Source organism: Aquarana catesbeiana, linkage group LG02, assembly GCF_042186555.1.
Source record: "Aquarana catesbeiana isolate 2022-GZ linkage group LG02, ASM4218655v1, whole genome shotgun sequence".
NCBI lineage: Eukaryota > Metazoa > Chordata > Amphibia > Anura > Ranidae > Aquarana > Aquarana catesbeiana.
Window position 1 is genome coordinate 767577184 of NC_133325.1, and position 17834 is coordinate 767595017.

Below are 17834 nucleotides of genomic sequence, written 5' to 3' on the forward strand. Positions count from 1 at the left end.
CAAATTCGTTAATTCTGGAATGTCCAAATTTCCGAATTTTTCAATTTCCGAATTTCGAATTTCCAAATTTAGAATTTCCGAATTTAGAATTTCTGTATCTTTAAATTTCCAAAAATTCAGAAATTCAAATTTTCGGAAATTTGAATTCTCGGAAATTCGGAAATTGGAAAATTTGAAAATTCATAAATTTCGGAAGTTCGGGAATTCGGAAATTTTACTGATTTTCTTTCTTTTTTTCAGATCTTCTAATTTTCTGATTTTCGAATTATCGTATTTTCGATTCTTTGAATTTTCGCATTCCGAAAATTCGGAATTCGGAAATTCGGAATTCGAAAATCCGGAATTCGAAAATTCGAAATTCGGAAATTTGAAAATTCGGAAATTTGAAATTGGGAGATTCAGAAATTCTGAAATTTGAAAATTCGGAAATTTGAAAATTCGGAAATTTGAAAATTCGGAAATTTTCAAATTCCGAATTTCCGAATTTTCGAATTTCCCAATCTCCGAAAAAAGCAAAAAAACGAATCAAACGAAAACGAACACATTTTTTGTCAGTGCACATGTCTAGTGCACACAGAATCCGGTGCATAGTAACCAATCGGCTTCAAACTGCAGAGTGTTCAATTAAAGGGTAAGTCCACTTTATAGCACAAAAAAAAAAAAGAATATAGCATATACAATTGTGACACAAGTCATATTGTAATTAAATATTATTAAAAATGACCTTTCCTTTTCAATCTGCAGCTCTGTAACTTTCTGTAAAGTGCAATGCAATATGGTATCCTGAAGGTGTCCAGTACACAGATGGTATACAGAGCGCCCCCCCAGATATGTAATTTCCTGCTTGTGTGATTGGTTCACTGATTTTCCCAGAAGTCTGCACTAAGATACAAGTCAGATTTTTGGCATCCCCTTCAGCAGAAATGTCATTTTTGGTGAGATACTCCCAATAAGAAATAACGTCTAAAGGGAGGCAGACCCTGCAATTTTCCTCATTAGAGCCCTGCAGGTGCACAGCTGATTGATAATTATGAAACCACTCCCATTAGACTCGCAGAGCACAGGGGTCCTGAGGAACAAACAGGGATTTCTTCAGAATAACAAAAGTTAGGAATCTGCAGCAATGTTTGTTAAAATCCTTGCAATGTACATAGATCACCCGGGGGGGATGTTTTTTTTTTCTCAACAAAAGTGGAGTTACTGATTGATTACTATGCAGAGATGTACCAGATTCTGTCTGCACCGTTACTAGTAAATCTCCCCCCACGTGTCTGATAAACCATTGCGCTAATCTTGAGTGACATAAGAAATTGCAAGGACCATAATCTTATTCTCCAGAGTCTCTCCAGAAAATATAATATGTGTAGGGGGTTTAACTAATCTTCAGGCTCAAAATGTGCACTTAAAGTATAACTAAAGGCAAAACTTTTTTTTAGGGATTCTAATTCTTGCCATGTTATTATCGCTGTCTGTACTCCCGTTAGGGAGATTCACCCTCTATTTGTCCTTTTTACCGTTATCCTTAAAAGTAAAAGAAAACCTCAAATTTTGGGTTGTCCACAGAGCAGTAATAAAGCGTAAATCTTCCAATGGGGACCCTGGGGGTACTCAAAGGATTCCCTTAATTTGCAGGGATTTCCTCTCACTTCCTGTTTGGCTATTGGACAGGAAGTGAAGGTAAATCTCCCCAATGGGACAGAGATGGCAGAAAATAAACTTAATAAATAAATAAATAAAATAAAATATATAAAATAAAAAATTATAAAATAACAAATAAAATATATATACAATAAAAATAAGATAAAACTCTGGGGACTCTTACATAAGGGATTCTCTGGGAACCCTGAATTAAGGGGGAACACTGAGAACTCTGATGTATGGAGAGGACTCTGATGTAAGGGGGAACACTGTGGCCTTTGGTGTAAAGGGGAACTCTGATGTAAGGGGTGCTCTGAGAAGCCTGATTTACCTTAGTGTACTCACTCAGAGGCAGGAGAGAGAAGGGGGAGACTTCAGTCACAGACAGGGATGGATGGTGAGCTCACTCAACCCTTGGTAGTCAGCACCTCTCATCCAGATGTATCTGAGGCTGCTGGACTTCAAATTTCCGGCCCCAACTTTCCTTTTTTGAGGCACAGCGCTGGAGATTGGAGTGTGGGCAGACACAGAAGGTGGGGGGAAGAGCTGCAGATCGTGCCCTCTCTCCTCTCCTGTCTGTGTGTGTTTGGAGGGGGGTTGTTAGTGCTGGCTTCAGGCAGCGTGAAAGAGAGTGTAACAGACACTCTCAGCTTAGACACCTGCAGCCAGCAACCCTGCTGGGAAGCCATGGTCCGGTCTGAATAATGTGTCCGGGTTTCAGGCAGTCTGAAACCCGGACGTATGATTCCAAACCCGATCTGTCCAGGTGAATCCCGGACAGGTGGCAACCCTAGTGTTTCCCCAGTCACACAGTCCCCCATACAGTTAGTAATCACAAACCGGGAACACATTTAACCCTTTGATCGCCCCCTGATGTTGACCCCTTCCCTGCCAGTGTCATTAGTGCAACAACAGTGCATATTTTTAGCACTGATCACTGTAATAATGTCACTGGATCCCAAAAAAGTGTCAAAAATGTCAGTTAGGTGTCTGATCTGTCCGCTGCAATGTCGCAGTCCCGCTAACTTTTGCGCAAACCAATCAAGATACGCTTATTGGGTTTTTGTTTTTACCAAAAATATGTAGAAGAATACATATCGGCCTAAACTGAAGAATACATTTGTGTTTTTCTATATTTTTGGGGGATATTTATTATAGCAAAAAGTAAAAAATATTGTTTTGGGTTTTTTTTTTCAAAATTGTCGGTCTTTTTTTGTTTATAGCGCAAAAAATAAAAAGGTGATAAAATACTACCAAAAGAAAGCTCTATTTGCGGGGGGAAAAAGGGACGTCAGTTTTGTTTGGGTACAAAGTCGCACAACCGCGCAATTGTCAGTTAAAGTAACGCAGTGCCGTATCGCAAAAAAAAAAAAATGGCCTGGTCACTAGGGGAGGGTAAATCCTTCCGGGGCTGAAGTGGTTAACATGTGTGTTTTGGCAGCTATCGTGTCCTGAAGTGAGGACATCATTGCTCCGTCACCGGCTTGCATTCAGTAACAATGATACTAATAACACTCTGTGCATTTTTAGGTGCTGACCCACCTTCGTATCACATCGCACATAGGGATCGGGCTACTCATAGGATTATTGTATCTTGGAATTGGAAACGAGGCGAAAAAGGTCCTGAGCAACTCAGGTTTCCTCTTCTTCTCAATGCTCTTCCTGATGTTTGCTGCCCTCATGCCAACAGTCCTCACCTGTGAGTACCACTTCTGCCTTTTTTTCTTGTGGATCAGTATTCATTGACTGTGATCAATTCATGGGAACCGGTCTGAACACAGTCTCAAGAGTGGGTGAGCTTATGGACGAGAGTGGGAGACACGTTTAGGGGTCTCTTTATAGAAAAAATTGCACAGCCATTCATCCAATGAATCTGTATGTGCATTGGGGGTTATTCACTAAAACTGGAGAGTGCAAAACCAGAACCTAGAAACCAATCAGCTTCCAGGTTTAATTTTCAAGGCTTTATTGAACATGCTGAGGCTAGAAGCTGATTGGCCAGCATGCGCAGCTGCACCAGATTCTGAGTGCTCCAGTTTTTGTAAATCTCTATCATAGCATCCTTCTGTGCGAATTGGACAAAAATAAATGTTCTTTCGGCTATTGTCTCTCGTAAGCAAATGTTCTTTAACCTCCCTGGCGGCAGGGGCATTGCTAGGTCTACAAAAGATCTGGGGCTAGAGCCCATAGCAGCGTAGTAAAGAAAGTCATATGCTTGGGTGGCCAAACACATGTATATACAGTAGTATACATACGTGTGTGTGTATCTATCCCCAGAGAGCCCCCCTTACATCAGGGTCCCCAGAGAGCCCCCCTTACGTCAGGGTCCCCAGAGAGCCCCTCCTTACATCAGAGTCCCCAGAGAGCCTCTCCCTTGCATCAGAGTCCCCAGAGAGCCTCTCCCTTGCATCAGGGTCCCCAGAGAGCCTCTCCCATGCATCAGGGTCCCCAGAGAGCCTCTCCCTTGCATCAGGGTCCCCAGAGGGCCCCCCATTTACATTAGAGTCCCCAAAGAGCCTCCCCCTTAAATCAGGGTCCCCAGAGAGCCTCCCCCTTGCATCAGGGTCCCCAGAGAGCCCCCCACTTACATCAGAGTCCCCAAAGAGCCTCCCCCTTAAATTAGGGTCCCCAGAGAGCCCCCCACTTACATCAGGGTCCCCAGAGAGCCTCCCCTCCCCTTGGGGACCCCTGCAGAGACTCGGGGCTATGGGCCCCAGATTCGGGGCTATAGCCCCAAAAGCCACTCCTAGCGACGCCACTGCCTGGCGGTATTCCCAAGTGTGGCTAAAAGTGGGTTAAATTTCAGCACCATTAGTGGTAACCCTGAGCCACACTCAGGATTGCATTGCAGGATCCTGGTGCAGGTTATTTACCTTGTCCCCAGGATCCTGCAATGTCCCCCCGCTGTGTCTGCGGGTTGTGTCCTCTGCCCGATGCCTCTATGTGCCAGGCTCCATTCCCTGCGAGTGGCGCAATGCACGGGGGCGGAGCCCGGCGGCAAATTCAAAAAGTACAATATTCATAACACAAACAGTACACTGTAATCTTACAGATTACATTACTGTATCAAATCATTTCACATCCCTTTTGTCCCCAGTGCTTTGTCCAGTGCCCTGCATGCAATTTTTTATATGATATATACTGTTCTTTCTGCCTGGAAACTGGAGATTGTCCATAGCAACCAAAAAGTGTCCCTTTACGTCAAAAACGGTTTTCGACCAGCTAGAAAACAGCGATAGTAAATTAGAACACTTACAGAATTGAGCGATAGTGAATTGTGGGGAAATTTATTTTATTATTATTATATTACTATTTTTTATAATTATTTATAGTTATTTATTATATTGTAATTTATGATTTTGTTTTTCAAACTTTATCATACCCGGGATATCTACTAGACTCTTGTTTGGACAGCTTTAAGTGTGTTATTACTAAGAATTACAGACCTACAATATAAAACGCCAAATTTCTATGCAAAATAATTGTACCGCTTTGAAACGCAAAAATCTGACATAATCATACCGCCAGGGTGGTTAATTATGGAGAGTAGTTAATGTACGACATTAATTGCCACTAGATGGAGCCGTTGGAGCACAGTAAATACATACAGTACTGTACATGTTTGTAGAATGTAACAATTCCAGAGTGCTAGAGGGACTCAGCGAATAAATGTAACCATTTAACAAAGCAAGGTCCATAAAGACATGGATTAGTGAGTCTGGGGTGGAGGAACTTGACTAGCCTGCACAGAGTTCTGACCTCAACCCGATAGAAAATCTTTGGGGTTAATTAGAGTGGAGACTGCAAACCAGGCCTTCTCATCCAACATCAGCGCTTGACTTCACAAATGCGCTTCTGGAAGAATGATCAATCGTTCCCATAGACACACTCCTAAACCTTGTGGACAGCCTTCCCAGAAGAGTTGAAGCTGCTATAGCTGCAAAGGGTGGGCCAACTCAATATTGAACCCTACGGACTAAGACTGGGACCCCATTAAAGTTCATGTTCGTGTAAAGGCAGGTGTCCCAATACTTTTGGTAATATAGTGTATGTGTCCACGGCGGTGTGAGTTTGTGTGCTGAGAGTAAACTTACTGCATGCTCCCAACACAATGACCGAACTGACTACAACAGCTCTCTGTCAGCGGCTTCTGATCTGGAGTCAGCAGGATGGACTCCGGATCATGTGATAGTTGTGAAAGCCAATCACAGCAGTCATGTGATCATGAAACCTCTCCCCTCTCTGCATTAAAGCCCACTCAAAGGGCCAGGCATCCAGCAAAAAAACACTTAGGTTCTGGTATTATTAGTAGTAGTAGTAGTAGTAGTAGTAGCAGTATCATTATTATTACTATTATTCTGACACTCTTTCTTTTATTATTTCTAATAGTTCCACTTGAAATGGGAGTGTTTCTCAGAGAACATCTCAACTATTGGTATAGTCTGAAGGCGTACTACTTAGCAAAAACAATGGCGGACGTCCCCTTCCAGGTAAAGGAACAGAAGGCCTGATAAGGCCATTGTAAGCGTGAAAGGATAATAGTCCTTGTAGTTAAATGTAGCCAATCATAGTCTCTGTTCTAAGGGTCTAGTGCAGTGTGGAAAATTGAAAGGAAGGATCTGGTTGGCTGTTGTGGGCAACAAGCAAAGTGCTTTTTTCACCTTCCATCTTAATCCCCAATGTCTGCCTGATTCTAATCCAGACACCCCTGCCAGACACTTTTGCAAGGTCATGAGCATTTACTTTCTTCTACTGCAGTCAAAACTATACAGCTGGGTCAGGGGTGTGATTGGGTAGAGAAGTAGCAGCACCTCAGAGAGAAAACATAAAGCAAAAAGCTTTTAAGGTGCTTGTACTTTAACTTCAGCAATAAAGCAAAAAAAAGTCATTGTTAAAAGCATGAAGATTTTATTGTGAGATTCATAGAAAATCCAACAGATGATTAAAAATAATAAAGAGTGCATCCAAGGGATAGGATTTCCAGAGCACTATGGGATAACTATACAAAGAACCCCTCCAGAAGTCATTTGCCTGTTAGCATCCCACCCATATATCATTTCAAGTACAGCGAATATAGAATCCGTAACCAGGATATCAAAAATTTGTGAAATACAATCAAGTTGAATGACAAAGGATGCTATAACGCGTTTCACAACCTATGCTTCATCAGGAGTGCTCTTAGGTGCTGGTGATAAAAGACATAATTGTAGCACTAACTCACGGTGGAGCTGCTGGTTTAAAGCGGGCTGTTACCGTCACCTTGTTACCTGTAATTTCACCAACACCGGGTCTAGGGGTCTCCGTTGAGTTTACTGCAAGGCAATGTAGGCACCAGTCACTTAAGTACTTTTTCTATGCTATAATGGGGATAAGTAGCAGGAAAGAGGTAGAAGGAGAGTTGCAGGGGTGTTCAAATACCTTTTCTTGGCGAAGCGTCGAGGAATTTAAATCTTTAAGATGAATGTATCCTCAGTTTAGGATTAAATCTTTTGCCCGCCCGGATAGGTTTCTCTCACTGACCTAGCAGCCGGAACGCAGCACAAAGTCTCTGCCACAGACTTTGGTGGAACAAACTCATACGATCCTCTGCCACAGGATGTTGTAGTTTTCGATGAACAGCAAACACAGTACCAGAACCTTTAAGCCAACCCAGCAGTACTTGTGCGGTAGGGCAAACTAGGATGCGTCCTCCAATTGAGTCACCAGGCCCCTCTCCAGACCAGCGCTCCGCATGGTCCCTTCCAAGATGGGTCCTCCCCTGGATTCTTCTCAATTGTCCGGCTTCTTCCCACAGGACAGACAGCACAGGACCATCCCAGCAGTAGCAGGCCCCAGACAGACTTCTGGGCTCACCCGCCCGACTGCAGCGGTGTAACCCTCCAAGCCGGAGGGCTACGAGATAGCACTCACTGACACATACCTCTAGGCCAAGAGGGCCATGAGGCAAAAAGCTCCCCGAAACATGGCGTCTGCCCCATAAATACCCTCTCTCAGAATGTAACTCGGAGGACCACCTCCACCGAGTTATCTTCGGGACAGAAGAGCACCCATACACTTTAGCTTGTTGCTTTCCAACATTGACCCACGATGACAATGACACCCACGGGCGCAATGTGGAACTGCACGCAACACAGCCAAGCTGGAACAGAGGCTGAACTAACCTTAGATTAAACCTGAACAATGTATAGCACAGATGATCCATTAAATTTACCTATAAGCGGTAGATTAGAAATCTACCAGCGCTACATAATATTACATTCAACATTTACATCTACATGATGAATATTAAGATTAAAAATTATTTTAAAATTAAAAAAAAATACCTGGTATATTACTGATATATAGAGAGGACAGGTGACACTGTGACCTCATAGGAAGGGGGGAGGAACACATCACCCTCAGACTCTCTGCATCCCACAGGAGGGCATATATAAGGGAACGGACCCTATCAGGACCCACATCTAGCAATACAGAAACAGGTTAAGATAGACCATGTCCTATATAAAAAAACTATGCAGAACTACAAAATATTCCAAAATAGTTCCAAAATTGAGCTATTTTGAAGTCCATTTGGAGGTTGGCCTCTTCATGTTATTTGTCATTTAAGGTATGCTTTCTGGGTCTCCCCTATGTTGTAGTGCTGCATTGATTTCATATAGAGAGTCTAGGGGTGATGTGTCCCCCCCCCCCCTCCTCCCTATGATGTCACAGTGTCACCTGTCTTTTTTTTGTTTTTTTAAAGATAATATTCATCATGTAATTCAAGAACATTGATTGCAAAATGATGTCTCTTTCATTACCAGCACCTAAGAGATTTCCTGATAAAGCATAGTCCGTGAAACACATTGAGTTATGCTGTAGCATCATTTGTCATCCCATTTGATTGTATTTTGCATTTTTTTGCTATTCTTGTTTTGGTTCCTATTTTTGCTGTACTTGAAATGATGTATGGATGGGATGCTAACAGGCAAAAGGATTTCTGGTGGGTTCTTTGATTGTTAACCCATAGTTCTCTGGGAATCCTGTGCCATGATTGCACTCTTTAGTATAAATATTCCCAAAACATTAATATTATAGAAATAGTGAAAAAAGCTTTGGTTTAAAAAGATAGGTGTAGTAGTAATCTAATGCCGCGTACACACGAGCGGACTTTATGGCAGACTTTGCCTGGCGGACTTTTTGACGTACTTTACGACGGACTTTCTTAATGAACGGACTTGCATACACACAATCCACCAAAGTCCGTCGAATTTGTACGTGATCACGTACGACCGGACTAAAACAAGGAAGTTCATAGCCAGTAGCCAATAGCTGCCCTAGCGTGGCTTTATGTCCGTTGAACTAGCATACAGACGGCGGACTTTTCGACCGGACTCGATTTCGACGGATTAATTTAAAACATGTTTCAAATCTAAGTCCATCCAACTTTTGAGAAAACAAAGTCCGCTGGAGCCCACACACGATCGAATTGTCCGACCAAATCCCGTCCGCCGGGCAAAGTCTGCCGTAAAGTCCGCTCGTGTGTACGCGGCATAAGGCCAAGCCAGCAAGGTGTGTGTCAGTTGTTTACAGAGCTCATAAGCTCAAGAGGAGCACACAGCTGAATGAACACAAGCATACACTCCTCTTCTGCAGTCCACCTTCCCTGCTGGCTCTGTTGGATTGGCTCAGACATTTCTCTTGGAGAGAAGCAAACAGGCATATGGCGTCTGCTGGGCTCTTTGTATAGTTAACCCACAGTGCTCTGGGAATCTTGTGCCATGGATGCACTTTTTATTATAAGTTTATTTATAAACCATTAATATTATATAAAAAGTAAACAAAAAATAATTCGTTTAAAAATACAGTATATGTGTAGAAGTAATCTGAGGCCAAGCCAGCATGATGATGCCACCAGGGGGTGTGTCAGTTGTTTTCAGAGCTCAAAAGCTCAAGTCAAGCACACAGCCAAATGCGTACAAGCATAGACCCCTCTCCCGCAATCCATCCTCCCTAAAGGCTGTGTTGGATTGGCTCAGGCGTTTCTCTTAGAATCAAACAGACAAATTTCTTCCGGTGGGCTCTTTGTATAGTTAACCCACAGTGCTCTGGGAATCTTGTGCCATGGATGCACTTTTTATTAAAAGTTTATTTATAAAGCATTAATATTATATAAAAAGTGAAAAAGCATTGGTTTAAAAAATATATTTATAGTAGTCATCTTAAAGCCAAGCCAGCATGATGATGCTACCAGGGGGTGTGTCAGGTTTTACAGAGCTCAAAAGCTCACGAAAAGCACACAGCCGAATGAGTACAAGCATAGACCCCTCTCCCGCAGTCCACCTTCCCTACCGGCTTTTCTCTTAGAGAGAAGCAAATGGCTTCTGGTGAGCTCTTTGTATAGTTAACCCATAGTGCTCTGGGAATCCTATGCCATGGATGCACTCTTTAGTATAATTTTATTTATAAAACATTAATATTGCTTTGGTTTAAAAAGATATGTGTAGTAGTAATCTGAGGCCAAGCCTCAAGGGGTGTGTTTATGATAGCACGGATGTGTCCATGACAGACTTGGCTCAGGGAAAGCGCGTTGAATGACTCTGGTCATCATCGCCATATTGAAGGTATATTTCAGAAGTTGTATGCAACACTTGATTTCTTCTAAATACTTAATCAATTTTCTAGTTTTATTTGCTTACTATGCATGGTCAACTCAATATCCAATTATAGAGGAACAATGGGTATTATACAAGAATCTGAATCAGTAAGGTTACATTTAGGTCCTGGCCTCCTAAGCAGGGGGTGAAGCCAAGCAGCAGCAGCCCACAAGCAATTCATTATACATTCAACCCATTGTCATCTACAATTTTCATTGATGGTATTGCTGCAGCTCACAGTCAAAAAGAAAACCAGCAAGTGGACGTAACCTTGTTTGCGCTCTGTGGCGCACGTACTAATGACATCATGTTTTTCTGTTTTCTTTGCAGATAATGTTCCCTGTAGCGTACTGCAGCATTGTGTACTGGATGACAGCACAACCTTCAGACGCAGTGCGATTTGTTTTGTTTTCCGCCCTCGGTACAATGACATCGCTGGTGGCACAGTCTTTAGGCCTCCTCATAGGTGCCGCATCCACTTCATTGCAGGTAAGCTCACTTTACTTAAAGTCTATGAACTTTTTAATTTTGAATAGAGTGGGGAAGGGTGATGACCCACACCTATTTTTGGCTGTCTGTGTGTCATTGGGGAAATTTCCCTTCACTTCCTATCCCAGAGACTAAACAGGAAGTTAAAGAAAATCTCTCCTTTTGGACACATGTCCCTGGAACAGGTGTCCTCATTGGAAGATTTCTCCTTATCTCTTGTTCTGGGAAACAGCAAGAAAATTGTGGATGTCCCTTTATTTTTATATTAGAGGACAATGGTCACCTGTACAAATAGAGGGGTAACTCTCTCCAATGGGGTCATAGACAGCAATAAAAAGAAAAAAAACATTTGCAGAGGGTCTATCCTTTCCACATTATCTAAAAGCTAAAAAAAAAAAATTTGCCTAAAGGTACACTTTGAAGTGGATAGTTGATAGAGCCATTTAAATTACTAATTTATGCCAAGTGCACATCCAACGTTAGGGCCCCAGCAGTTCAGAATGTACAGTTGACCACAGAGGCATAAAGGAATGATTTGCATGGCAGCACCCAAAATTTTCCTAAAATGAGGAACAGCCCCCTTTTATTGCAGGATTTTGATGTAATGAGATGTGTGGTGGTCCACCTCACCATAGCCCATTGAGTTCTAACCTTTGCTCCCCAAGAAGTCATGGCTTCCATGTATTGATTTGATGGTGGTTAAGCAGCCTGAAACAGCTGTATGCCACCTAGAATGAATGGCTCTGTATTATTAGGCTTTATCTTTGTTGCAAACCAGTGGGTATGGATACACATTTGGCCATGGTGCAGAAAGGGATTATTTACATGGCTCCATCCACTATCCTAAAATAACATTATGAATTTAGGATTTTTTTTATTTTAAATATTGCATATAAGTTGTATTTCAGTTTAGGTCAGCTAATGGAACTATAGACTCCTTTTCACACATTGTCTGTCCTTTCCTTTCGTGCTTTACTTTAAAAAAAAAATCTGTTGTTCAAAAGCTCAATATGAAAACATGACTGAATGAGTAAAAGCAATGACTCCCATCCCTCAGTCCACTTTTCCCTTAGAGAGAAGCAAACAAGCAAATGGCTTCTGGTTAGCCTTTTGTATAGTTAACCCATAGTGCTCTGGGAATCCTGTGCGAAGGGTGCACTCTTTATTATAAGTTTATTTATAAAACCAAAATATTTCATAAATAGTAAAAAAAAAAAAATGTGAAGCGTTGTTTAAAAAAATATAAAAACACAAAGACTTAAAGTAAAAATGATTGAAAAATAATTATCTCAAAGAATGGTTCTGGAGAATTGACTAAAATTGCCGAAATGGAGGAGCTTATAGCCATCTCTCATGACAACATCTCCAAACACACCACCAATTGGTCTTGTTGGTCCCACTTTAGATCTACCACTGAATATACCAAAACCATGGACCCCAAATATAACTGAAATGGGAAAATTTCCAGGCTTTCCTTTCTTTCTCGATAACTCCACACCATCTTATCTTATCCTACATAAAAAACCCTGGGACACATGAGGCTGGATATGCCATAAATCAGGGTCATTTAGGAGCCCCCCCGTTTCAGCCTACCTCCCTCTCTTCCTCTTCTGCCTCTGCTTCTATACACCCCCACATTTTCAACTTCTCTCCTCATCCTCTTCCTAACCCTCTTTCCCTCCCTCTATACCCCACCCCTCTTCCCTCCCTCTTTATCCCACCCCATTATTATACCAACCCAACTAATGTATCTAACCAGGGCTGCCAGCAGGACTATCAACCCTGGAAATATCCTCCGACATTTATAATTACTACCCTATATTATCCCCTACCCCAAAGACTACACCCCTCTATTACCCTATAGTTATAAAACGAACTAACCTCTCTTGTCTCAAGAAACCAGCTCAATCCACACCATAGTCAATTACAATATGGACTTGACCTCTCTAAAAATCGGGCCTTCTTGGCCTCTGAGAGACAATGTACATGCTCACCTTATAACCTCTGTTATTACCCTATATTTTTAGCACACTAAAGTGCTGTTATATAACTCTTCATCACTACGTTTGGTTTACTTGATAAATCACGATTGTAGTTAAGGTATACATGTATATCGGCCGTTGGGCCCATGTAACTTATGGTTTTCTGTGTTTTTCGTTTGCTTGTATTATCGCTTCAAATATCTTGAAAAGAATATTATGGAAACGAAAAATAATTGTCTCCACGACTAAGCCCCATTGGGTGAAAAATGTTATGCCCCGTACACACGGTCAGATTTTCCGATGGAAAATGTTCAATGGGAGCTTGTTGTCGGAAATTACGACCGTGTGTAGGCTCCATCGGACATTTTCCATCGGAATTTCACACAAAATTTGAGACCTGCATCTCAAATTTTCCGACAACAAAATCCATAATTTGACTTGGAGCTCACTGAGCTATTCATACAAGCAGAAATTCAAATCTCTGGGAGGGTTTTGTAGGCTGTTCTGTGTACAGAAGGCCCTTAGGCTGCAATATTGCCTGGAAGTGACTTAACAGGATGTGAGGAATATCCCGTCTTGTGACTCCTCTATTCCTGTTTAAGTGCCAACCTGAAATGTTTAATTTACCCTCTCTTTCATATCTTGGATCTGAGTCCTGCTGATGCTGTGTCTCGTGATCACAGGGTAACCCTTATTTAAGTTACTGCACATGCGTCGCAGCTCAACAAGGCAATCATTATGGTCATTGGGGGCTCTGAGCGGGCAGTCCCTGCATAAGGGGTATGGACAGGTATAGGCAAGTGCAGTCTGTATTGACGACTGTAGGTGGCACACTACCGAAGCGGCAATGCAGAAGGGGAAGGAAGTTGTGAGGAACTTGGTTTGATTGGACGCTGTTGCCCCTCGTGACCTCTGCAGCCATCTTGGGCGAGGGCAAAGCCTGTTTAGGGCCCTGGCCCCCTGATTTGGGGTGCATTGTGCGAGAGGTTGGTGTACGGACAGGTTCCCTGTCAGTCAGGGGTAGTGTTTAGTGTCAGGGAGAGGTTCCAGAGGAGTAGGGAAAGTGCAGGGACTATGCCTTCTCCTGGCAGGAAGTCTCCCCTTTGGGTGTGGACTGGCCAGGCGGCATTCCCATTCCTCATTGCAGATGCTGTTGGTGTCATCCAAGACTACATATCACTGTTACTGTTCGTAAGTGGCTCCGGACAGTTGTGCCGAGCCTAGTTGTATTTTGTTGGAACTTTCTACAATATACTGCTCTTGTCTATCTCGGACTGTGTTCACTGCCTGCCACACCACCCGGCATCATGCTCACATGCCTACTGGGCAGGCCTAAGGCAGGTAGCTGGCAGGGTTAACTACTGTATGTCCTAAGGGCCAGGACTGAAATGTTGGTAAGTATGCAATTGGAGAGAGTGAATCTCTATAGATAGATAGATAGATAGATAGATAGATAGATAGATAGATAGATAGATAGATAGATAGATAGATAGATAGATAGATAGATGTGGTTCTAACCCCTTGTCACTCTATCCAAATCTAAAAGAAAAAAACTTTTTTTATACTGTATAACAAAGGAAAAGCTTTCTTTCCTCTTTAGAAATAAATAATAACACCCGGTAAATTGTATAGTAGAAAAAGTCTTCCATTGTAGTGTAGCAACAGTGGAGCAGAAAATTTGCTTAAACCATTTGCATAACATTTCAGCACCAAAACAAATGCAGAAAGTAACCAAATAATCTGCAAAATAGGGTTGTGTAATTCCCTAAATAAAGAAAACTCTTTAAAATTAAACCCCAAGCAAAATGTTAAGTGCAAATTGATGGATGGATTTGTAATTCTGTTCTTCCAGTTTTGTGATATAGCCCCACCCAATGGTACAGAGAGCTGTGACTCTGTCTGCAGACTACACTGCAGATGAGCCATACATCCTGGTCTAGCACCTGCCCCAGTCTGTGATTGGACCAGGATGGAGCAGCAGCACACTGATTCAAGAGGAGAGCTAAGTGGACCAAAGTATTTGCAGTGAAGAATGGGACCTATTTAAAAAAAAATGCTGTGCTGATGTCTGATGCATTTATACAGCCATCACGAATAATATCCAAGATTTGCCTAATATGTTTATTCCCTATGATCGTCAGCTCCATCTAGTGGCCATCATGTAGTATTTTCCTAAAATACCTCAATCAGGGAAATACCACACGAGGGATACTAGATGGAGCTGATGATCATAGGAAAAAAACATATGAGGAAAATATGCAGATTGTTCGTGACAGCTTTGCAAATGTCTCAAGCCTTTTTTTTTTATAAATGACTTAGTACTCGGTGGAGAAACCCTTGTTGACAAGCACAGAGGTAAGACGTTTATACAAAAAAAAAGGATTGCTGCACTCCCATAGACGATGCAATTAAGTTTATTTGGCAAATAAAAAATAAAACCAAATAAGCACACAATGGTGTACAGGCGGGGGAAGCAAGGTGACGCGTTTCACACGACAAGCGGTGCTTTGTCAGAACCATGTACTACACAAACCAACACACACACACACACACACACACACACACATATATATATATATATATATATATATATATATATACATATATATATATATATATATATATATATATATATATATATACATATATATATATATATATACATATACATATATATATATATATAAATATATATATAAATATATATATATATATATATATATATATATATATATATATATATATACATATATATATCCAACATCACATGATTGTACAGATAATATAACCAATTACTGCGGTGACTGAGCTTGTACTTTTCAATCTTTCCATTTAAGACAACATACTAATTGATCCAAAATCTATCAATAGAAGGTTTGTTTCTCAAATGATAATAAAATACCCATACCCAAACACCCATATAAATACCAATATAAACAACAATGAAGAAAAAGAAAAAAAAAAGGAAACAAATAAGAACGAAACAAAAAAGATACAGCGCATGTTCCTATTACAAGGACATGCACACATCAGTGGATATGACAAACATATTCCATTAACATTTCTATTTCTATATTGTGTATAATACATCTATAGACTAAATAATTTTAGGTGATTCACATCAACAGCACATATACGTCAATCATAAAAGTGGGTCAAATCCCACTCCCCTGGAATTCTATTTTGTAAAGAAAAAATCCAAAATACTTCTCGCTTACATAGTATCCTGAAATTATCACCACCTCTCCTTGGGGTAGTGACCCTCTCTATACCCTATATCTACAATAGAGAAGTGTCACCACCACCATGGGCCTCGTTAAAATGCCTAGCTACATTAGTTCCATGCTCCTTCTCAATGTCATAAACATGATCGTGCAAACGATCCCAAAGTCTCCAGGTCGTGCGACCCACATATTGGAGGTCAGACATTTCTTGTAGTTGGTTACCAGGTTTGCACACATCTCAGGAGGGATTTTGGTCCACGCTTCTTTGCAGATCTTCTAGAAATCCTTAAGGTTTCTTGGCTGTCTCTTGGCAACTCAACGTTTCAGCTCCCTCCATAATGTTTCTTTAGGATTAAGGTCTGGAGACTGACTAGGCCACTCCATGACCTTAATGTGCTTCTTCTTGAGCCACACCTTTGTTGCCTTGGCGGTATGTTTTGGGTCATTGTCATGCTGGAAGACCCATCTACAACCCATCTTCAGTGTTCTGGCTGAGGGAAGAATGTTCTCATCCGAGATTTTACAATATATGGCCCCGTCTATTGGCCCATCAATGCGGCAAAGTAAGCCTGTATCTTTAGTAGAGAAACCGCCCCAAAGCATCATGTTTCCACCTCCATGCTTGACTGTAGGGATGTGTCCTTAGGGTCATAGTCAGCATTTTTCTTCCTCCAAGCATGTCCCATACAAGGTCCATAAAGACATGGATGAGCGCGTTTGGGGTGGAGGAACTTGACTGGTCTGCACAAACCTTTGGGATGAATTAGAGCGGAGACTGCGAACCAGGCCTTCTCATCCAACATCGGTGCCTGATCTCAAATGCGCTTCTGGAAGAATGGTCAAACATTCCCGTAGACACACTCCTAAACCTTGTGGACAGCCTTCCCAGAAGAGTTGAAGCTGTTGTAGCTGTAAAGGGTGGGGCAAACTCAATATTGAACCCTACAGACTAATGCCCCGTACACACGGTCGGACTTTGTTCGGACATTCCGACAACAAGATCCTAGGATTTTTTCCGACGGATGTTGGCTCAAACTTGTCTTGCATACACACGGTCACACAAAGTTGACGGAAAATCCGATCGTTCTGAACGCGGTGACGTACAACACGTACGTCGGGACTATAAACGGTGCAGTGGCCAATAGCTTTCATCTCTTTATTTATTCTGAGCATGCGTGGCACTTTGTCCGTCGGATTTGTGTACACACGATCGGAATTTCAGACAACGGATTTTGTTGTCGGAAAATTTTATATCCTGCTCTCAAACTTTGTGTGTCGGAAAATCCGATGGAAAATGTCCGATGGAGCCTACACACGGTCAGAATTTCCGACAACACGCTCCGATCGGACATTTTCCATCGGAAAATCCGACCGTGTGTACGGGGCATTAGACTGAGATGCCATTAAAGTTCATGTGATGTAAAGGCAGGTGTCCCAATACTTTTGGTAATATAGTATATACAGTACTGTGTACAGTATATATTTAAATTCGATTTTTTTTCAGTTTTTAAGTTTTCTAAGTGATGTTTTATATATACAGTTTATCACAAAAGTGAGTACACCCCTCAAATTTTTGTAAATATTTTATTATACCTTTTCATGTGACAACACTGAAGAAATTACACTTTACTACAATGTAAAGTAGTGAGTGTACAGCTTGTATAACAGTGTACGTTTGCTGTCCCCTCAAAATAACTCAACACACAGCCATCAATGTCTAAGCCACTGGCAACAAAAGTGAGTACACCCCTAAGTGAAAATGTCCAAACTGGGCCAAAATTGTCAATATTTTGTGTGGCCACCATTATTTTCCAGCACTGCCTTAAACCTCTTGGGCATGGAGTTCATCAGAGCTTCACAGGTGC

At 41.6% G+C, this 17834-nt stretch overlaps 1 protein-coding gene across 1 annotated transcript in view; it reads left to right on the top strand.

Moving 5' to 3' along the window:
* ABCG1 (ATP binding cassette subfamily G member 1) overlaps nt 1–17834 on the top strand; it is a 144865-nt gene that overhangs the window by 119002 nt on the left and 8029 nt on the right. Inside the window, exons 11-13 of the mRNA XM_073617270.1 lie at nt 3169–3337; nt 6028–6128; nt 10605–10763. Of these exons, the coding sequence (XP_073473371.1) occupies nt 3169–3337; nt 6028–6128; nt 10605–10763 (429 nt within the window). The remainder of the gene's footprint in view (nt 1–3168; nt 3338–6027; nt 6129–10604; nt 10764–17834) is intronic.